The 24207-nt window shown below is 41.1% G+C and overlaps 2 protein-coding genes across 6 annotated transcripts in view; one reads left to right on the top strand and one right to left on the bottom strand.

The window, feature by feature from the left end:
* LOC124116889 (ectonucleoside triphosphate diphosphohydrolase 1-like) overlaps nucleotides 1-19939 on the bottom strand; it is a 51316-nt gene extending 31377 nt beyond the window's left edge. For 2 of the 3 annotated variants that reach the window (XM_046478489.2, XM_048393510.1), the window contains exon 1: nucleotides 19845-19939. The gene's annotated coding sequence lies outside the window, so the exon portion shown is untranslated. Of the gene's footprint in view, nucleotides 1-19404; nucleotides 19491-19844 lie in introns of those variants that run through there. The other variant, XM_046478498.2, reaches the window with a different exon arrangement.
* A 240-nt stretch (nucleotides 19940-20179) lies between these two features.
* The window catches only part of LOC124116883 (AT-rich interactive domain-containing protein 5B-like), a 72318-nt gene continuing 68290 nt past the window's right edge, over nucleotides 20180-24207 (top strand). For all 3 annotated transcript variants that reach the window (XM_048393508.1, XM_048393509.1, XM_048393507.1), the window contains exons 1-2: nucleotides 20180-20498; nucleotides 20709-20963. In XM_048393508.1, coding sequence (XP_048249465.1) covers nucleotides 20478-20498; nucleotides 20709-20963 — 276 coding nt within the window. In that variant the 5' untranslated portion in view covers nucleotides 20180-20477. The remainder of the gene's footprint in view (nucleotides 20499-20708; nucleotides 20964-24207) is intronic.

The following is a 24207-nucleotide window of genomic DNA, read 5'->3' as shown; positions in this document are numbered from 1 at the left end:
TATGTCATCAATTCCCTGGTTGAGCGAGATGGCCTGTTACCCTTTCAGTACTGATCATGATGCAAAGAGCTCAAGAAATCAGGGGATGAAATACGTCAATTCTAATGTCATATCATGGACATTTCATATACATCCCAGCATGAAGAGAGCTGTATACACAAATTGGAACTTGGCCCAAATGTGACGATCGTTTGAGTGAGAGATGGATTCTAATTTGTAATAACAACAGACGAGCAATGCGGAGGTGGTGGTGACGATAGAGTCACTATATTCCTTGAACAGATTACAAGGAATGGGATGCTCTGGTTTATCAGTATTTCTGAAAACATCAGACCAATGAGTTCCATCCAAAATGCTGCCAAATTCTTCTGCCATTGTAATTACACCATGACATTCCATGAAACAATGAAACGTGAAATGTGACAAAACTTATCATAGTAATTCCTATATAAGAATAGATAACAGTCTTTGCGAACCATTACTAACTGTGTGAATGTGCCAATACAATTTATTCCCAGGTATTGATATTCATATTTGCTGTCATATCCTATATGAGATTCTATCGATAAGGCAGCCTTCCTTGGTGCTTGCACATAGCCGTCTATCAAACAGATATTCTGATATTCACAAGAATCCATTTCTGACACCTGACAAAATAACTCATTCTTAAACAAAAACTTCATTTCAAGTTTCACCATTACCGGAATGTCTTCTATTGACAAAGGAAGGTTAAATGAACATGCATTTCAGCCAATCTGAATGAAATATCAGCAAAACATTTTCCTCACATATGGAATTTCTATTTCTTTTGAAAAAGACACTTTGACATTTATAACATGCACAAATTCTCAATTCCTAATCAGATTCACCACAGAGCAACATATACACAGCATTATAATTAATCATTAATGAAATTACTACATCAGGAACATCAGCTGCTTGTCCATAAATGACCCCAATATTTGACTTCATAACATATATTAACTAATTATCATAATGAAATGTTTGTTCTGGCTCAAACTATCATGAAACTAATACATAATGTGTACCAGAATTGCAGTGGCGCATATCTCATGTTGTCGATTTCCCCCAAAGACACACAGTTATTGATCAAAGCCCAGTGCTTGTTTCTAAATCAACCCAAAGCATTACCAGAGAAGCTGGACTATATTATATTGATGACTTTCAGATAAACCATTTTCATATTCTCTTTTACTTCGTAGATGTAAGGCAGCATGTAAAATCCACATGCCGGAAGATTAGGAGCAACATTGATTGCCTACAAGCCTAACCTCCTCACATTTATCTTTAACTGAACAGATGAGATCATTACTGGAAATATCAATGTGACTTGCTTTACATGTCATCATTTGCAAATATTCAAAATCTTCTTAAAAATACACAGATCACGTATTATTTTGTTATACACTTCAGAACACGACATGAATACAAAAACTGAACAAGTGTATCATATTTTAGAGCTGAAATCTTGACACATATGACATTAAATGATACTGTGTTACCATGGTTACACTCATTGATAATAAACTGCATCTCTGTTATGAAAGTCAATCTTTTTGTCAAATACTGGCCAAAAATGGATTTATCCTTGTTCACATAATGCCTATAAAAACATTTCATCATATCATTATGTCAATAGGGAAATAATGTCCAATGCACAGAAAAGCATATCTTGTCTTTTCAAGTTAAAACAAATGTTGACATTTCATAAATGCGTAGAATTACAGATTTTACTGAAATTATATGGCCTTTCTTGTATCATATATATTATTTTTAAATAAAAAAACAAAACATGAAAGCATTCATAACTCACTGTCTGAGACAACTACACACAATGTTGTTGTCTATGTTTAGCAGACACATACATTGTGTAAATATATGTAAGAGCTAATCAAAATAGGTCTTTGAAACATAATTAATCAACCTAACTGTCAAAAACACCAGAAAATACACACCTGTCTCAAGAACACAAACACATGGACACCTGTCTCAAGAACACAAACACAAAGACACCTGTCACAAGAACACAAACACAAAGACACCTGTCTCAAGAACACAAACACAAAGACACCACTCTCAAGAACACAAACACATGGACTCCAGTCTCAAGAACACAAACACATAGACACCTGTCTCAAGAACACACATGGACACCAGTCTCAAGAACACAAACACATAGACACCTGTCTCAAGAACATCATCACATGGACACCTGTCACAAGAACATCATCACATGGACACCTGTCTCAAGAACACAAACACACATGGACACCAGTCTCAAGAACACAAACACATGGACACCTGTCTCAAGAACATCATCACATGGACACCAGTCTGAAGAACACACATGGACACTTGTCTCAAGAACATCAACACATGGACACCTGTCTCAAGAACACATATGGACACCAGTCTCAAGAACACAAACACATAGACACCAGTCTCAAGAACACAAACACATGGACTCCAGTCTCAAGAACACAAACACATGGACACCTGTCTCAAGAACATCATCACATGGACACCTGTCTCAAGAACACAAACACATAGACACCTGTCTCAAGAACATCATCACATGGACACCTGTCTCAAAAACACAAACACATAGACACCTGTCTCAAGAACACAAACACAAAGACACCTGTCTCAAGAACACAAACACATAGACACCTGTCTCAAGAACACAAACACATATGGACACCTGTCTCAAGAACATCATCACATGGACACCTGTCTCAAGAACACAAACACATATTGACACCAGTCTCAAGAACACAAACACATAGACACATGTCTCAAGAACACAAACATATGGACACCTGTCTCAAGAACACAAACATATGGACACCTGTCTCAAGAACACAAACACATACACACCTGTCTCAAGAACACAAACATATGGACACCTGTCTCAAGAACACAAACACATAGACACCTGTCTCAAGAACATCATCACATGGACACCTGTCTCAAGAACATCATCACATAGATACCTGTCTCAAGAACACAAACACATGGACACCTGTCTCAAGAACATCATCACATGGACACCTGTCTCAAGAACATCCTCACATGGACACCTGTCTCAAGAACACACATGGACACCAGTCTCAAGAACATCATCACATGGACACCAGTCTCAAGAACACAAACACATATGGACACCTGTCTCAAGAACACACATGGACACCTGTCTCAAGAACATCATCACATGGACACCTGTCACAAGAACATCATCACATGGACACCTGTCTCAAGAACACAAACACATACACACCTGTCTCAAGAACACAAACACAAAGACACTTGTCTCAAGAACATCATCACATGGACACCTGTCACAAGAACACAAACACATGGACACCAGTCTCAAGAACACAAACACATGGACACCTGTCACAAGAACACAAACCCAAACATACCAGTCTCAAGAACACAAACACATATGGACACCTGTCTCAAGAACACAAACACATAGACACCTGTCTCAAGAACATCACCACATGGACACCTGTCTCAAGAACACACATGGACACCTGTCTCAAGAACATCATCACATGGACACCTGTCTCAAGAACATCATCACATGGACACCAGTCTCAAGAACACAAACACATGGACACCTGTCTCAAGAACATCATCACATGGACACCTGTCTCAAGAACATCATCACATAGATACCTGTCTCAAGAACACAAACACATGGACACCTGTCTCAAGAACATCATCACATGGACACCTGTCTCAAGAACACAAACATATGGACACCTGTCTCAGGACACAAACACATAGACACCTGTCTCAAGAACATCATCACATGGACACCTGTCTCAAGAACACAAACACATATGGACACCTGTCTCAAGAACACAAACACATAGACACCAGTCTCAAGAACACAAACACATATGGACACCAGTCTCAAGGGCAATATTATGAAACATAATTGTGACTATACCAGGTGTATGTGAAAGGTGAGCATGTGATTATGAGTCACTATCAAAAGGGATGGCACTTGGGGTTCGCAAAAAGATAAGCATGTGTTTATGAATCACTATCAAATAGTGACAATGCCAGCTGTTTACAAACAAGTTGAGTGTACACAAGTAGAAATTGGGAATAAGGAATAAGACATCAGTCTTGTCAAATTTCAAAATGTCCTCCACATGTCTACCATAACACTTTTGGAAAGCTTTGCTGAGGCCTTGAACGTTTAAACCTTTATTAAACAACTAAAGAGCGAAATTCATTCTCTCTTTGAAGGCTGGAGCTGCTGGAATATTGCTCGACTTACTGGGAAAGTTGAGTATTGGAAACTTAAGGTCATTCTTTGTGTCCTAGTCTTGTGGTTTTCATTTTTTGTCACTCTGAATCTTTGTAGATCTAACTGCGAATAAATGAGGCAGTTCCACTGATCTGTTATTGTAGGTTCAGGTGGATAAATCAGTAAGGAAGACCACTGGTTGGAGACAGTACTAAGATCTTATCATGTAGATACCATGTTAATGACATTATGTTATAGAAGCTGTGTACACTCTACCTTATTGTTTTCTATTCATTGTTGGTATGGTCCCCTTTCAGAAAAAAAAACAAAAATAAATTAAACATAATTTTTAGAATATGTTCAAAAATAACTGGAACTGCTTTGGTATCTCTTGATATTTAAAATGAAGACTGTGCTTTAAATTTGTCAGCAAAATTGTAAATGATTCAATGCATGATCTGAACCATTCCTTCACATTTCTCCCTTCTGGTCGCAGACTCCAGGGGACAAGATTCAACACAAAAGGGCCCTTACATTCCCACCAGTAGTTGTCTTGGAAACAACCCATATTAAGACTTAAGTATTAGATTATAAAATCATATTTCTGTTAAATAAGGCTTCTTCCTAAAACATCATACACTCTTATCCATAAGTTGTCTTTCAATCTTCTTTTGGCTTACTGTCATGTCAACATAAATATGATCCTTTTAATCTTGTTTCTGGTAAAAACGCCACCATTTTAAAAGAAGTAATACACTTTTATTCATAAGTGAGTCAGTGAGTGAGTATGGTTTTACGCCACTTTTAGCAATATTCCACCATACTGTACCATGTGGGGATTCAAACTCAGGTCTTCGGTCTGACGAGCAAACATTTTAACCACAAGGCTACCCCACTGCCCTTTATTCATAAGTAGCTTTTCATCTTTTATTACTCAAATTATACTTTTTCAATGCATAGTGCTATCATTGTTTTATGTTCATTCATGTCTTCTTACATTTCATGTTAACCTGTATATTTCTGTTACATGTATCAAAGAGCTTTTCTTAAATGTAAACCAAATTCCCAAGTTGGGTAATAAAGTATTATCTTATCCTATCTTATCTAACCTCGATGGTTTATGCCTGAAATGCAGACCATTGGTTGAAGACACTATCTGGATGGTTTATGCCTGAAATGCAGACCATCGGTTGGAGACATTATCTGGATAATTTATGCCGATAATGCAGACCATTGGTTGGAGACATTATCTGAATGGTTTATGCCGATAATGCAGACCATGGTTTGTTTGTTTGTTTGCTTGTTGTTTAACGCCGCACACAGCAATATTCTAGTTATATGACGGCAGTCTGTAAATACTCTAGTCTGGACCAGACAATCCAGTAATTCTCAACATGATCATCGATCTACACAATTGGAATATGATGACATGCATCAAACAAGTCAGCAATCATGTCAGTCGTCTCTTACGACAAGAATAGTCGTGATTTGACCTTTGGTTGGAGAGAGTACTTGGATGGTTTATGCCTGAAAGATAGACCACTGTTTGGAGAGAGTACTTGGGTGGTTTATGCCTGAAAGAAAGACCACTCGTTGGAGAGAGTACTTGGATGGTTAATGCCTGAAAGATACACCATTGGTTGGAGAGAGTACTTGGATGGTTTATGCCTGAAAGAAAGACCACTCGTCGGAGAGAGTACTTGGGTGGTTTATGCCTGAAAGATAGACCACTCGTTGGAGAGAGTACTTGGGTGGTTTATGCCTGAAAGATAGACCACTCGTTGGAGAGAGTACTTGGAGGGTTTATGCCTGAAAGATAGACCACTGGTTGGAGAGAATACTTGGGTGGTTTATGCCTGAAAGATACACCACTGGTTGGAGAGAATACTTGGGTGGTTTATGCCTGAGAGATAGACCATTGGTTGGAGAGAGTACTTGACTGGTTTATGCCTGAAAGATAGACAACTGGTTGGAGAGAGTACTTTGATGGTTTATGTCTTAAAGATACACCACTGGTTGGAGAGAATACTTGGATGGTTTATGCCTGAGAGATAGACCATTGGTTGGAGAGAGTGCTTGGATGGTTTATGCCTGAAAGATACACCACTGGTTGGAGAGAGTACTTGGATGGTTTATGTCTGAAAGATAGACAACTGGTTGGAGAGAGTACTTGGATGGTTTATGCCAGAAAGATAGACCATTGGTTGGAGAGAGTGCTTGGATGGTTTATGCCTGAAAGATAGACAACTGGTTGGAGAGAGTACTTGGATGGTTTATGTCTGAAAGATACACCACTGGTTGGAGAGAATACTTGGATGGTTTATGCCTGAGAGATAGACCATTGGTTGGAGAGAGTGCTTGGATGGTTTATGCCTGAAAGATACACCACTGGTTGGAGAGAGTACTTGGATGGTTTATGTCTGAAAGATAGACAACTGGTTGGAGAGAGTACTTGGATGGTTTATGCCTGAAAGATAGACCATTGGTTGGAGAGAGTACTTGGACGGTTTATGCCTGAAAGATAGACAACTGGTTGGAGAGAGTACTTGACTGGTTTATGCCTGAAAGATAGACAACTGGTTGGAGAAAGAAATTGGATGGTTTATGCCGGAGAGATACACCACTGGTTGGAGAGAGTACTTGGATGGTTTTTGTCTGAAAGATAGACCATTGGTGGGAGAGAGTACTTGGATGGTTTTTGTCTGAAAGATAGACCATTGGTTGAATACACTACTTGGTTGGTTTATGCCTGAAAGATAGACCATTGGTTGAATACACTGCTTGGTTGGTATATGCCTGAAAGATAGACCATTGGTTGAATACACTACTTGGTTGGTATATGCCTGAAAGATAGACCATTGGTTGAATACACTACTTGGTTGGTTTATGCCTGAAAGATAGACCATTGGTTGAATACACTACTTGGTTGGTATATGCCTGAAAGATAGACCATTGGTTGAATACACTACTTGGTTGGTTTATGCCTGAAAGATAGACCATTGGTTGAATACACTGCTTGGTTGGTATATGCCTGAAAGATAGACCATTGGTTGAATACACTACTTGGTTGGTATATGCCTGAAAGATAGACCATTGGTTGAATAAACTACTTGGATGGTTTATGCCTGAAAGATAGACCATTGGTTGGAAAGAGTACTTGACTGGTTTATGTAATTTTACAATGCTTCGTGTACATGTACTTTTAGAATGCTCTACAAAATGAACCCTGAATCAAACAAATCTTTGGCACGATCAACAAAGCTTTAAATATTAAAATAAATCTCGATGAAAATATTACATATAACATTAAATTTATTTCACAAACACACATAAAAATCCATAAATTAAATCTGGTGCATGGATTCATCCATCCAGCAACAACAGATACAGGGCATCATGCAGAAGGTGGGGGTCACCCCCTCATGCAGTCATTCAGCCATAGTAAACCATAACCTTAGGCAGGACAGTTTGGGTCAGACTGGTCTGCCTGAGGCCTAGGATCAACATAGTGGCAGTCTATCTTAATGATCATCACCACGTGGTGCTGTTAGCATCACTCATTGTCCCTGCTGGACCCACTGACCCAACACAGGACCCAGGACGGTAACCATCATCACAGAAATCTTCAACAGTTTGATCATTCATCATACACTTCGAAGAAAGACTTGTGTTTGGCTAGTTTCCTACATTTACATGGGGTGTTGGAGCTTCCCTTAAAGGGGGACTAGGACCTGGCAAATTGGCAGCCCCAGCAACTCCCTCAAACAAAACTCCCTTTGAGTGCCACCTCAAGTCTTATGATACAGTTAATGATTACTCTACAAGCTACACATGAAGATCAAGGTTAGAGTAGGTCTTAACCAACCAATGCATGTCGTAAGAGGCGACTATGCTTGTCGTAAGAGGTGACAGGATTGGGTGGTCAGACTCACTGACTTAGTTGATGCGTGTCATTGTATCACAATTGTGTGGATCGATGCTCATGATATCAATCACTGGATTGTCTGGTGAAGACTTGAGTATTTACAGACTGCTGTCATACAGCTGGAATATCGCTGCGTGTGGCATTAAATAGTACTGACTACTTAGCAACACACAAACAAATCTAATTACAAAGCAGCAATGTCTTAATTTTACATGTGGCACTAATTACAGAGGGTAGAGCTGGGCTAGAAATTGGCACAAGACTGTGTAGCATAGTCCCACTTGAAACATTAATGATCACTTATTTAGGCTAGATTTTAAACTCACATTTAATCAAATGAGTTGCCTATCTTGCAACATCAATTTGAGGTGATGTAATGTGAACTGTTAAATGATATTTAGTGTTCCGATTCCCCAACAGTGCCCCATCACCGTCTGATGACTTGTGAGGGCCTTTTGGTAGAGATAACCCGTCAACGACATGCCAGTATATTTTATTCATTCACCATTGACAGGTTGCAGGGATGTCTTCTATATGGCCCAATAAAACTGTCTCTAGCTAGACATTGCACTTGCTTTACTGTTGCACTTGTCAGTCCTGCTCCGTGTTTTTTTTGTTTTGGGTGTTGTTTCTCTCACTGGAACATATTTTTCCTTCAATTAATCATTGACTAAGAGGAAAACTGATGCTCCATAAAACCACTGGTCACTAATAAGTCTGCAGCAACTTACAAATGACCAGAAATCACATTGGATATGTGCTCAGTTGGCTTGCAGGCCTTGCATTCAAATATTTGGTCACCTTCACCAAAATTGGAGGCATAAGTGACATTTGAAAGGTATTCAGCATCATCTACGGTGTTGTACAAGTTGTCCTGCATCTGCTACTGTCTTGAGAAAGGTGTCCTGCATCCACGACTGTCTTGCAGAAGTAGTCCTGCATCCACCGCTGTCTTGTAGAAGTAGTCCTGCATCCACCACTGTCTTGTAGAAGTAGTCCTGCATCCACCACTGTCTTGTAGAAGTAGTCCTGCATCCACCACTGTCTTGTAGAAGTAGTCCTGCATCCACAACTGTCTTGTGAAAGGTGTCCTGCATCCACCAGTCTTGTGAAAGGGGTCTTTCACCCACCACTGTCTTGTGAAAGGGGTCTTTCACCCACCACTGTCTTGTGAAAGGTGTCCTGCATCCACGACTGTCTTGTGAAAGGGGTCCTGTATCCATGACTGTCTTGGGAAAGGTGTCCTTCATCCACGACTGTCTAGTGAAAGGTGTCCTGCATCCACAACTGTCTTGTGAAAGGTGTCCTGCATCCACCAGTCTTGTGAAAGGTGTCCTGCATCCACCAGTCTTGTGAAAGGGGTCTTTCACCCATGACTGTCTAGTGAAAGGTGTCCTGCATCCACAACTGTCTTGTGAAAGGTGTCCTGCATTCACCACTGTCTTGTGAAAGGTGTCCTGCATCCACAACTGTCTTGTGAAAGGTGTCCTGCATCCACAACTGTCTTGTGAAAGGTGTCCTGCATTCACCACTGTCTTGTGAAAGGGGTCATGCATCCACGACTGTCTTGTGAAAGGTGTCCTGCATCCACCACTGTCTTGTGAAAGGTGTCCTGCATCCACCACTGTCTTGTGAAAGGTGTCCTGCATCCACCACTGTCTTGTGAAAGGTGTCCTGTATCCATGACTGTCTAGTGAAAGGTGTCCTGCATCCACCAGTCTTGTGAAAGGGGTCTTTCACCCATGACTGTCTAGTGAAAGGTGTCCTGCATCCACAACTGTCTTGTGAAAGGTGTCCTGCATTCACCACTGTCTTGTGAAAGGTGTCCTGCATCCACAACTGTCTTGTGAAAGGTGTCCTGCATCCACAACTGTCTTGTGAAAGGTGTCCTGCATTCACCACTGTCTTGTGAAAGGGGTCATGCATCCACGACTGTCTTGTGAAAGGTGTCCTGCATCCACCACTGTCTTGTGAAAGGTGTCCTGCATCCACCACTGTCTTGTGAAAGGTGTCCTGCATCCACCACTGTCTTGTGAAAGGTGTCCTGCATCCACGACTGTCTTGTGAAAGGTGTCCTGTATCCACCACTGTCTTGTGAAAGGTGTCCTGCATCCACCACTGTCTTGTGAAAGGTGTCCTTCATCCACGACTGCCTTGTGAAAGGTGTCCTGCATCCACCACTGTCTTGTGAAAGGTGTCCTGCATCCACAACTGCCTTGTGAAAAGTGGCCTGCATCCACGACTGCCTTGTGAAAGGTGGCCTGCATCCATGCTTGTCTTGTGAAAGGTGGCCTGCATCCATGCTTGTCTTGTGAAAGGTGGCCTGCATCCATGCTTGTCTTGTGAAAGGTGGCCTGCATCCACCACTGTCTTGTGAAAGGTGGCCTGCATCCACGACTGCCTTGTGAAAAGTGGCCTGCATCCATGCTTGTCTTGTGAAAGGTGGCCTGCATCCATGCTTGTCTTGTGAAAGGTGGTCTGCATCCATGCTTGTCTTGTGAAAGGTGTCCTGCATCCACAACTGTCTTGTGAAAGGTGTCCTGCATCCACAACTGTCTTGTGAAAGGTGTCCTGCATTCACCACTGTCTTGTGAAAGGGGTCATGCATCCACGACTGTCTTGTGAAAGGTGTCCTGCATCCACCACTGTCTTGTGAAAGGTGTCCTGCATCCACCACTGTCTTGTGAAAGGTGTCCTGCATCCACCACTGTCTTGTGAAAGGTGTCCTGTATCCATGACTGTCTAGTGAAAGGTGTCCTGCATCCACCAGTCTTGTGAAAGGGGTCTTTCACCCATGACTGTCTAGTGAAAGGTGTCCTGCATCCACAACTGTCTTGTGAAAGGTGTCCTGCATTCACCACTGTCTTGTGAAAGGTGTCCTGCATCCACAACTGTCTTGTGAAAGGTGTCCTGCATCCACAACTGTCTTGTGAAAGGTGTCCTGCATTCACCACTGTCTTGTGAAAGGGGTCATGCATCCACGACTGTCTTGTGAAAGGTGTCCTGCATCCACCACTGTCTTGTGAAAGGTGTCCTGCATCCACCACTGTCTTGTGAAAGGTGTCCTGCATCCACCACTGTCTTGTGAAAGGTGTCCTGCATCCACGACTGTCTTGTGAAAGGTGTCCTGTATCCACCACTGTCTTGTGAAAGGTGTCCTGCATCCACCACTGTCTTGTGAAAGGTGTCCTTCATCCACGACTGCCTTGTGAAAGGTGTCCTGCATCCACCACTGTCTTGTGAAAGGTGTCCTGCATCCACAACTGCCTTGTGAAAAGTGGCCTGCATCCACGACTGCCTTGTGAAAGGTGGCCTGCATCCATGCTTGTCTTGTGAAAGGTGGCCTGCATCCATGCTTGTCTTGTGAAAGGTGGCCTGCATCCATGCTTGTCTTGTGAAAGGTGGCCTGCATCCACCACTGTCTTGTGAAAGGTGGCCTGCATCCACGACTGCCTTGTGAAAAGTGGCCTGCATCCATGCTTGTCTTGTGAAAGGTGGCCTGCATCCATGCTTGTCTTGTGAAAGGTGGTCTGCATCCATGCTTGTCTTGTGAAAGGTGGCCTGCATCCATGCTTGTCTTGTGAAAGGTGGTCTGCATCCATGCTTGTCTTGTGAAAGGTGGCCTGCATCCACGACTGTCTTGTGAAAGGTGGTCTGCATCCATGCTTGTCTTGTGAAAGGTGGCCTGCATCCATGCTTGTCTTGTGAAAGGTGGCCTGCATCCATGCTTGTCTTGTGAAAGGTGTCCTGCATCCACGACTGTCTTGTGAAAGGTGTCCTGCATCCACCACTGTCTTGTGAAAGGTGTCCTGCATCCATGCTTGTCTTGTGAAAGGTGGCCTGCATCCATGCTTGTCTTGTGAAAGGTGGTCTGCATCCATGCTTGTCTTGTGAAAGGTGGCCTGCATCCATGCTTGTCTTGTGAAAGGTGGTCTGCATCCATGCTTGTCTTGTGAAAGGTGGCCTGCATCCATGCTTGTCTTGTGAAAGGTGGTCTGCATCCATGCTTGTCTTGTGAAAGGTGTCCTGCATCCACGACTGTCTTGTGAAAGGTGGCCTGCATCCACGACTGTCTTGTGAAAGGTGTCCTGCATCCACCACTGTCTTGTGAAAGGTGTCCTGCATCCACCACTGTCTTGTGAAAGGTGTCCTGTATCCACGACTGCCTTGTGAAAGGTGTCCTGCATCCACAACTGTCTTGTGAAAGGTGTCCTGCATCCACCACTGTCTTGTGAAAGGTGTCCTGCATCCACAACTGTCTTGTGAAAGGTGTCCTGCATTCATGCTTGTCTTGTGAAAGGTGTCCTGTATCCATGACTGTCTTGTGAAAGGTGTCCTGCATCCATGACTGTCTTGCGGAAGGTGTCCTGCATCCACAACTGTTTTGTGAAAGGTGCCCTCGATCCATGCTTGTCTTGGGAAAGGTGTCCTGCATCCATGACTGTCTTGGGAAAGGTGTCCTTCATCCACGACTGTCTTGTGAAAGGTGTCCTGCACCCACGACTGTCTTGTGAAAGGTGTCCTGCATCTACTGCTGTCTTGTGAAAGGTGTCCTGTATCCGCTACTGTCTTGTGTCAAACATCCTCTGCATTGACCAGTCTTGTGTCAAACATCCTCTGCACTGACCACTGTCTTGTGTCAAACATCCCCTGCACTGACCACTGTCATATCATACATCCTCTGCACTGACCACTGTTTTGTCATACATCCTCTGCACTGACCAATGTCATATCATACATCCTCTGCACTGACCACTGTCTTGTGTCAAACATTCTCTGCACTGACAACTGACATGTGTCAAACATCCTCTGCACTGACCACTGCCTTGTGTCAATCATCCTCTGCATTGACCTCTGTCTTGTGTCAAACATCCTCTGCACTGACCACTGGGTGATGTCAAACATCCTCTCCAATGACGACTGTCATGTGTCAAACATCCTCTGCACTGACCACTGTCATGTCATACATCCTCTGCACTGACCACTGTAGACATCCTTTGTGCTGACAACTGTTGTATGTCAAACATCCACTCCAGTGACCACTGTCTTGTGTCAAACATCCTTTGCACTGACCACTGTTGTATGTCAAGCATCCTCTGCACTGACCCCTGTCATGTGTCAAACATCCTGTGGAATGACCACTGTCATGTGTCAAACATCCACTCCAGTGACCACTGTCTTGGGTCAAACATCCTTTGTGCTGACCACTGTTGTGTGTCAAACATCCTCTGCACTGACCACTGTCATGTGTCAAACATCCACTTCGGTGACCACTGTCTTGGGTCAAACATCCTTTGTGCTGACCACTGTCGTATGTCAAACATCCTCTGCATGGACAATTGTCATTTGTCAAGCATCCTCTGCACTGACCACTGTCATGTGTCAAACATCCTCTGCACTGACCATTGTCGTGTGTCAAGCCTCCTCTTCACTGTCTTGTGTCAAACATCCTCTGCACTGACCCCTGTCTTGTGTCAAACATCCTATGCACTGACCCCTGTCTTGTGTCAAGCATCCTATGCACTGACCACTGTCATGTGTCAAACATCCTCTGCACTGACCACTGTTATGTGTCAAACATCCTCTGCACTGACCACAGTTGTGTCAAACATCCTCTGCACTGACCACTGTCTTGTGTCAAACATCCTCTGCACTGACTACTGTTGTGTGTCCAACATCCTCTGCACTGACTACTGTTGTGTGTCAAACATCCTCTGCACTGACTACTGTTGTGTGTCAAACATCCTCTGCACTGACTACTGTTGTGTGTCAAACTTGAGAAAGGTGAATAGTAGCCTTTTGTATTTTGTGAAAGGTGTCTAGCATCAGTCCGTATCTTGAGAAAGGTGAATAGTAGCCTTTTGTATTTTGTGAAAGGTGTCTAGCATCAGTCCGGATCTTGAGAAAGGTGAATAGTAGCCTTTTGTGTTTTAAGAAAAGTGTCTAGCATCAGTCCTTATCTTGAGAAAGGTGAATAGTAGCCTTTTGTTTTTTTGTGAAAGGTGTCTAGCATCAGTCCGTATCTTGAGAAAGGTGAATAGTAGCCTTTTGTGTTTTGTGAAAGGTGTCCAGCAACTTCTGACAAAGAACCTCTCCACCAACTACTGCCGGTTTCTTGCATCAAGAATGTTGGCTTCCAGCATGTGTTCAACATCATCAACACTGTCCACTGTTTTTTTCACTTTCACATTGTCTTGAGGCTTGTGTCAAACATCCTCTGCACTGACCACTGTTGTGTGTCAAACATCCTCTGCACTGACCACTGTCTTGTGTCAAACATCCTTGGCATTGACCACTGTCTTGTGTCAAACATCCTCTGAATTGACCACTGTTGTGTCAAAAATCCTCTGCACTGACCACTGTCTTGTGTCAAACATTCTCTGCATTGACCACTGTTGTGTCAAACATCCCCTGCACTTACTACTGTTGTGTCAAACATCCCCTGCACTTACTACTGTTGTGTCAAACATCCCCTGCACTGACCACTGTTGTGTCAAACATCCTCTGCACTGACCAGTCTTGTGTCAAACATCCCCTGCACTGACCACTGTTGTGTCAAACATCCTTGACACTGACCACTGTCTTGTGTCAAACATCCTCTGCACTGACCACTGTCTTGTGTCATACATCTTCTGCACTGACCACTGTCACCTCATACATCCTCTGCATTGACCACTGTCTTGTGTCAAACATCCCCTGCACTGACCACTGTTGTGTCAAACATCCTTTACACTGACCACTGTCTTGTGTCAAACCTCCTCTGCATTGACCACTGTCTTGTGTCAAACATCTTCTGCACTGACTGACCACTGTCATGTCAAACATCTTCTGCACTGACTACTGTCGTGTCATACATCTTCTGCACTGACCACTGTCACATCATACATCCTCTGCACTGACCACTGTCACGTCATACTTCCTCTGCACTGACCACTGTCACGTCATACATCCTCTGCACTGACCACTGTCACATCATACATCCTCTGCACTGACCACTGTCATGTCAAACATCCCCTGCACTGACCACTGTCACGTCATACATCCTCTGCACTGACCACTGTCACGTCATACATCCTCTGCACTGACCACTGTCATGTCAAACATCCCCTGCACTGACCACTGTCACATCATACATCCTCTGCATTGACCACTGTCTTGTGTCAAACATCCCCTGCACTGACCACTGTCATGTCATACATGTTCTGCACTGACCACTGTCACGTCATACAACCTCTGCACTGACCACTGTCATGTCATACATGTTCTGCACTGACCACTGTCGTGTCATACATCCTCTGCACTGACCACTGTCGTGTCAAACATCTTCTGCACTGACCACTGTCGTGTCATACATCCTCTGCACTGACCACTGTCGTGTCAAACATCTTCTGCACAGACCACTGTCATGTCATACAACCTCTGCACTGACCACTGTCATGTCAAACATCCTCTGCACTGACCACTGTCATGTGTCAAACATCCTCTGCACTGACCAGTGTCATGTGTCAAACATCCTCTGCATTGACCACTGTGACTTGTACTTGTCAGCTCCTGATTCTTCTGCCATGTGGCAAGATAATGTAAAAGATTGTGTATGAACAATGAACTGTATGGCATGAGCTGGGAAAAAAAATCAATTTTTTATAAATATAGTACATTGAGAAAGATTTGATAAAATTATTCAGCATCACATTTTACAACATTTGAGTGACAAAAATGACATCATTAAACGAGTACTGTAGTATGTAATTTATTTTAGCAAGTGCATCATCTTGTATCGAAACAGAAAAGAATTTATCATGTATACAAATATTGCAAAACAATTGCAATAGTGAAAATAGCCCCATTAGTCACCAAAGTTCAATGATCTAGACTTCCCATGCCTGCACGGTACATTATCATGGAGCGAACCAAGTCACACAGAATCACCACCCAATCCACTTTTGACTTACAAAATGTAGTAGAATTCTGGGGACCTATTCTAGCAAGATGGTGGTGCAGACGATGATTACAATGGGATAGTGGTGAACAGTAGCTGAGCAGGCAAATGTTGTCAAATACCACACAGCATACCTACGTTCAGATCTCCACAATTACAATGGTGATAGTCGTGAATTGTAGCTGAGCAGGCAGGATGTTGTCAAATACCATACAGCACACCTAGGTTCAGATCTCCACAATTACAATGGTGATAGTCGTGAATTGTAGCTGAGCAGGCAGGATGTTGTCAAATACCATACAGCACACCTAGGTTCAAGTCTCCACAACTAGAATGGTGATAGCGGTGAATTGTAGCTGAGCAGGCAGGATGCTGTCAAATACCACACAGCACACCTACGTTCAGATCTCCACAATTACAATGGTGATAGTCGTGAATTGTAGCTGAGCAGGCAGGATGTTGTCAAATACCACACAGCACACCTAGGTTTAGATCTCCACAACTAGAATGGTGATTGCGGTGAACTGTAGCTGAGCAGGCAGGATGTTGTCAAATACCACACAGCACACCTACGTTCAGATCTCCACAATTACAATGGTGATAGTCGTGAACAGTAGCTGAGCAGGCAGGATGTTGTCAAATACCACACAGCACACCTACGTTCAGATCTCCACAATTACAATGGTGATAGTCGTGAATTGTAGCTGAGCAGGCAGGATATTGTCAAATACCACACAGCACACCTAGGTTCAGATCTCCACAATTACAATGGTGATAGTCGTGAACAGTAGCTGAGCAGGCAGGATGTTGTCAAACACCACACAGCATACCTAGGTTCAGATCTCCACAATTACAATGGTGATAGTCGTGAACAGTAGCTGAGCAGGCAGGATGTTGTCAAATACCACACAGCATACCTAGGTTCAGATCTCCACAATTACAATGGTGATAGCGGTGAATTGTAGCTGAGCAGGCAGGATGTTGTCAAATACCACACAGCACACCTACGTTCAGATCTCCACAATTACAATGGTGATAGTCGTGAATTGTAGCTGAGCAGGCAGGATGTTGTCAAATACCACACAGCACACCTACGTTCAGATCTCCACAATTACAATGGTGATAGTCGTGAATTGTAGCTGAGCAGGCAGGATGTTGTCAAATACCACACAGCATACCTACGTTCAGATCTCCACAATTACAATGGTGATAGTCGTGAATTGTAGCTGAGCAGGCAGGATGTTGTCAAATACCACACAGCATACCTACGTTCAGATCTCCACAATTACAATGGTGATAGTCGTGAATTGTAGCTGAGCAGGCAGGATGCTGTCAAATACCACACAGCACACCTACGTTCAGATCTCCACAATTACAATGGTGATAGTCGTGAACAGTAGCTGAGCAGGCAGGATGTTGTCAAATACCACACAGCATACCTACGTTCAGATCTCCACAATTACAATGGTGATAGTCGTGAACAGTAGCTGAGCAGGCAGGATGTTGTCAAATACCACACAGCATACCTACGTTCAGATCTCCACAATTACAATGGGATAGTGGTGAACAGTAGCTGAGCAGGCAGGATGTTGTCAAATACCACACAGCATACCTAGGTTCAGATCTCCACAATTACAATGGTGATAGTGGTGAATTGTAGCTGAGCAGGCAGGATGTTGTCAAATACCACACAGCACACCTACGTTCAGATCTCCACAATTACAATGGTGATAGTGGTGAATTGTAGCTGAGCAGGCAGGATGTTGTCAAATACCACACAGCATACCTAGGTTCAGATCTCTACAATTACAATGGTGATAGTGGTGAATAGTAGCTGAGCAGGCAGGATGTTGTCAAATACCACACAGCACACCTAGGTTCAGATCTCCACAATTACAATGTCCTTACTCCAGCCATCTTGATTGGTCACTGCTTCATACAATGACTGAAACAAAATGCTTGTTTTGCCATTGTCACAATTGCATCATGTCAGTAACAAAATCATGAATGAAGACTGCATAAATATTTCATTTTTCAACCACCCATTCCTGGTTTAGCCTCACAGTAATCTGAGAGCACTGTACTCACCCAAACAATGTTCACCTGTGTGTATATTTTTAGTGGTTCCTACCAATGAGTCATTATAGGAACTGTTTGTAGTAGAGATGAGAACTCTTTGTGGTGCTTAGCCATTACCTCTGTGAAACAAATGCAGTCTTTTTGTGGAATTGAATATATTCCAGAACAGAAACTTGAAGGATGTCCTTGCAAAATGGGAGAATCAAGGGTGACAATAAGTTGATAAAAGAAAAGGCTAAACTAAGAAGCTTTTGATGAGTAATATGTGATTTGCTATCATCTGTATGAAATGTCATGTGACACAATAGTCTGGAAGTCTGTAGTTAGTGTCCAATGATGTCCTCTTTACAAAATGACAGAGAGTGAATCGATATAATGAAATAATGTATTAATCCATAAGTAACATAAGCAAACAATCAACTGTTATGCAATAATGAACAGTTTCTCAATAATATGTGAGTGAGTTGAGATAGGTTACACCTCTTTGAGCAGTATTCCAGTCATATCCCGGCCTTTCAGCTTTATATGGGAGGAAAGGGGTGAGTGAGTGAGTTTGGTTTAACGCCGCTTTTAACAGTATTCCAGTTATATCGCGGCGTGTCAGCTTAATGTGGGAGGAAAGCCCGAAGTGATGCACGTCTCAGACGTTTACCACTTCGGTGAAACCCACGAGCACGGGTATGGTACTGACAAAGCTAGAAACATAATCGGGGCGAACCGGGATTCGAACCAACAATCATAGGTTTCTGGCGTGCCCAAGGGACGCAACTCTGCACAACGAATTGCAGCGCCTTAGATGACTGGGCCACCCGTGCCCCCTAGGGAAGGAAAGGCTGAATAAAGTTAGTTGCAGCTAATTTTGATGCAGGTCTCATACATTTACCACTTTGGTCAAACACATGAGCATGGTTATGGGTCTGACAAATCGGGGAAACATAATCTGGGCGAACTGCGATTTGAACCCACAATCTAAGCTTTCTGGCGTGCCCAAGAGATGCAACTCTGCACAGTGAATTGCGTCGCCAGTGACCTCTTCACGATTTTTACTAATATTTCCTATGGACATACCCGTACATCTATTATTTGGCTCCTTGTATCTATTATTATACATATTGTCATGGTTATATAGGGTGAGCAAAAGGGAAAGTCAAGACTTCCACTGCAAAGGAAACATACCAAAAACTCTGGAATACACTGGGTACCACTTCTCTCAAGACGATTTCACGAGACTTGATTTCACACGGGGAAGTTCCGAACCTATTTCCTGTTTTAGTTCTATTCATGTTGTCAAACTTAAAGTCTGAATAAACAGCTGATTCACGATCATGTGATCAGTTTTATGTACGGACAACCATTGACCATATATAATTCATAACGTGTACAGGCCATTGAACCCACTCAAATCAGTCCTGAAACTTGAATTTGTCAGTGACGGTTTAATTAACCAAATGTCCTATTAAATTGAGCTAATATTGGTCGTTTTATGTCAAATATGGATCTGTCACTTTCGTGTAGTTTTCACACAAAATCAGGAGTAACAGTGGAGACATTTGGTGTGGTGTGAATATAATTAAGGTCATTAAACTGTTTCACAGGCATGACATTCCATTACTTACTCAAATCCTCCCAAATTTAACACACAATCACTTCCGCAAATTCATAAACAAACTTCGGCACGCCTCTCGCCATGTTTTGCCAAGCGCGTGGTGTGTTTAGGTTATTCTATTACCGCTTGGGATAAGATCCGCCTTGGGCTAAACAGCACAATAACAAATTTAATTTAAAAAATATTGTGGAATACACATCTGAATAAAGTTGGTTGCAGCTAATTTTGATTTGGTCTAATTCATAATTAGAAACTGTGGTATGGTTGATTTTAAAGAGAAACAGAAACTAAACAGAACTATTTGTTCTCCTTTCACAGGGAGCATAATGTGCTCGAACACCGGCAAATCTTTTTTTAGCAAGTGCGATGCAAAGCCGGAGATGCGAAGCCAGTTTGCGAAACATAACATGGAAGAAAATACTCCAGAATACAACAGAAATATGTATCAAGCGAAATGTGTATTTTGCTGTTGAATGTGCAAACTAGAAAGTGCTTTATTCGCCAGTCAATATTCCCTGGAATGGATTATGATAATTCCGAGGCTTCAAAGATGTGACGTCACTAATTAGGGGCCAAATATAAAAGTTGTATTGTTGGACTTGTACATGTTGCGATCATCATAGATAATCAACTTTTTAATGGGATGGATTCTACCAGCGCGAAGGTAAGTGTTCATTTTCACGAAAGGAATAATTTGTTGAATTATTTTACAACACACTTGTTGAATTATTTATGAAACATGTATTCTGTTGCGACGAGTATTTATTGAGTGAGTGACCCAGATGCGAGTGTCGATTTCAGATTTGAGGCTGACAGCCCTGTGAGCATACCGATAGATGTGAGAATTTCTTAATTTACAATGTCTGTTTTGCAGTTCGTTGGCTCCTCCTGTGGTCAGCATGGACCCTATACTTTCTACAAGGCCTTCAAATATTTTAAGGACAAAAAACCTAAAATTTTGTCGTTGGGGGAATTTTTCTTCGTGGAAATTGTACGCGACGCACCAGTAAGCATTGGGGAACTTCAACTCCTTTGGCATGATAAAAACAGTAACCAACTGTTAACAAGTGTCCGACTCTATTTCCTACCGGACCATACACCTGATGGAAAACTTGACTACCATGGAGAGGTAAGTATTTTAATTTTTATTAAATTAATTTTAATTTGGCTACCATGAATCACCATGGTAATTATTTGTCATTTCTTATTCAACATTTAGTGAATAAACATGTTTTTGTTTATAATGTTAAATTTATATTGATGAACTTGATTACCAGTTATTTCCAGTTAATTTAGCTATTTAACAGGAAACTACATGTTGTTGACCTATATCCACCAAAGCCATTTTAACAATTATTTTCTTCATGTTTGTTTCATGTGAACTTCAAATGTCTTTTTCAGAAAAGAATTTGTAATTTTTTGCATTATTGATCACAGTTTACCCATGTTCAAGTAGACCGCTATCTGTTTTTGTCTTTGTAATTTAATGTAGCTTGGTCGTCATTGCATTAAGTGTCGAAATTGAAAGAGTTCAGAAAATCAATGTCTATGTACACATTAAATAATAAATTACATGTGGCAGTCAGACTTTCAGCTTGCAAAGGAAGTTTGGGGGGTATTGTAGTCTATTTGGTTCGCGATATTGCCTGACCTGTAACCCTGGGTAAATCTGCTCAACCATCAAACCATAGCTTAGTGGGGAAGCAAGCTGGCAACCTTCAGCATGTAATCACTACCATTACTGAAGCATCTAGCACAAACATAATCCTTGGCCGAGTGACATCTAAAGATAGTAACACATTGCCTTTTTATTTCCTTTAGTGCTTGCAATGAAGATTACATTAATTTGTGACATGAAACTTTATAAAACTACATCTGTATATCCTGTTGATTTTTTATGTAAGAAAATAACAGGAATTTATTTGTATTCTGGAACAATAGGGAGGTCAGGTCATAACGTTTATATTTCTCATGTGTTGTGAATTTGTTAACATGACCCAAACACAAGATGAGTTACCCAGACCTGTCATTGTACTTTTGTGCGAAAACAAGGAAAAACATGTCTTAGAGACTTTGCAGAATTTGTTTGATCTCCTAGATTTGAATGGAGTATTTTTGAAAAATCAATATTGAATTTTGTGTTTTTTTTAGTTTGTTTTCTTGTTATCAAATTTTCTTTAAAGAAATATGTTTACATTCATCCCTATGAACACTTTCTCCTGGATCAAGGGTCAATTATAGTTTTGCTTTGCAACTGTGTCGTTATCAGCTGTGTAAGAAGTAGCTACTTTCTAAAATAATTATATTAGGATGTCGAGCCCGTTTTGTAGAACTATATATAGGATGAAACACATGAAATCACCTTTCTGTAAGTACATTTCTCAACAATTTCCAATTTCATTTCCTTGTTTAGACATGAAAAAGTTGTGTTTGTTGTACAAACTTGCTGGTGTCGTTTGCAAATCCTTTTAGCCTAAAAGTTTTCCTTTAACATCAAATAGAGAACTTTAGGGGGGTGAGAAAGGGGGGATCGGTCGAGGGGGGAAAGGGGGATGGGTCTAACAATGGGGAAACTTGCCCAACCTTCTATCTCATTATTCATGCAGTGCTGTAGTAATGTCATGGGCCAGGCTGAATCTATTCACAGCTGATTCCACCTAGATTCATAATGAGGTGCACTTGCAATCAAAAAGGTCAAATTTCTCTTCAAAATCAGTAGTTACACCTGTGTAATAATTTCAGATTTTAGAGTCATGCTCCATGAGGCTTTTATGCTGAAAGAATATTCCTTGTGAAATGTTTGGTGTTATAATGAGGTTGCTAGGGCATCACAGCATACTGCAATGGAGTGAATATCCCTGTGGGTCAGTGTTTACACTGTCACATTCTTATATTGTTGAGTGTAAAGATCAATGTAAGCAAAGGGCATGTTCAACTCTTTGAGTAATGACTGGTATTATATCGTGGTGTTTATATAAGTATTGCAGTGTGCTTATTCATGTATTTATTAACTAGAAATTTTATTATGCGGCTATCCATAAACTTCACACATGCAGGAACTTTTGTGTTAATTTCTTTTCTCAAATATTCAATCTTGTTACAGATGTTGTGTATATACATTTTTGCTCAGTTTGCCTATTGAAATATTTGTTTTCAACAAATTTATTTCATTTTGATAAAATATGAAAATATATAGTTTTCGTAAATATGTTATGTTTTACTTTGTTTATAATTCATTTAGAATATTCTTTTAAACTTTTTGACTATATTTGTGTAATGCCACTTAATTTTAAAGTTTTGCATCTAATCAGTTTCACCCTGTATGATAGGAAGCAGCCATATTGAATTTGCTATATGTTGTCTCCCAGTGAATGTGTTGCAGCTTTTCAAGCTTCAAGTGTAAATTTTCAGTAACAATTTTAGTTCTTTTAAAAAAATAACTATGTTTCTATTGATTGATAGAATTCAGTTGTATTTGAAATTATGGACGTTTTGGTACTTTTATTAGATTCCCAAATGGATCTATATCTGCTGTATTTTAACTTAGGTGTTACAACTTAAGAATACAAGAAAGATCATTCACATTGGCAAAACTTGTAATGGAAAAGGCATAGACTTCATATCCCCTCTATACCACAGTTTGATGTAAACATAGAACATTTTTATCAAATACTGACAAAATTTACTATTGGCAGTTTATGAATATGGAACAAGTATTGGAAATTAATATCTGTGCCACCGGATATACATATGATGGAGATTTGAATGATTTGCGTTATAACGAGTTCGGCTTGGCGATAATGCAGTCTATTTATAAGCAGCCCTGGTTTTCCACTGACTCTGGCCTTCAGTGTTGACTGTGTTTGTGGTTTAGTCCTAGGCTGTAGGGTTGAACTTGTCATTTGTGACATTTTTCTTGTCCTCTTTATCTTCTAAAACTCAAAAGAATGTTAAATCAATTTCTCTTAAATAATTTTGAATTGAACTTTAAAACTTTGCTGCATAATTTATTCATATGAGGTGATCTGAAAAAACATCCAGAGTTATTTGCTTTTAATCCAGTTTGGAAAGAAAACTTTCTCACTTCTTTTGAAAAATGTCTATTGTGTTTCATAACCTTTTTGTTTTACATTCTACTTTTTTTCTGATTTATTTGAGAAACATATCAAGAGTCTATTCACAAAACAGAAGGTTCTAAAAAGAATTTATTGATTTTTCAGCACATTTGTTTTTATTTTTTTATTTTTTTGGGGGGGGGTCTGTTTAAGTTATTTTATTTCTTCAATATGCCAATGCCAGTTTTGAAAAAAATCATCAATCTTTAACAAAAAAAACCCAAACAAATCAGTTTTTGAGTGATTTTTCATTATATT

Source organism: Haliotis rufescens, unplaced genomic scaffold, assembly GCF_023055435.1.
Source record: "Haliotis rufescens isolate VD_foot unplaced genomic scaffold, xgHalRufe1.0.p SCAF_12, whole genome shotgun sequence".
Taxonomy (NCBI): Eukaryota; Metazoa; Mollusca; class Gastropoda; order Lepetellida; family Haliotidae; genus Haliotis; species Haliotis rufescens.
This window is presented reverse-complemented; position numbering and strand designations above follow the sequence as displayed.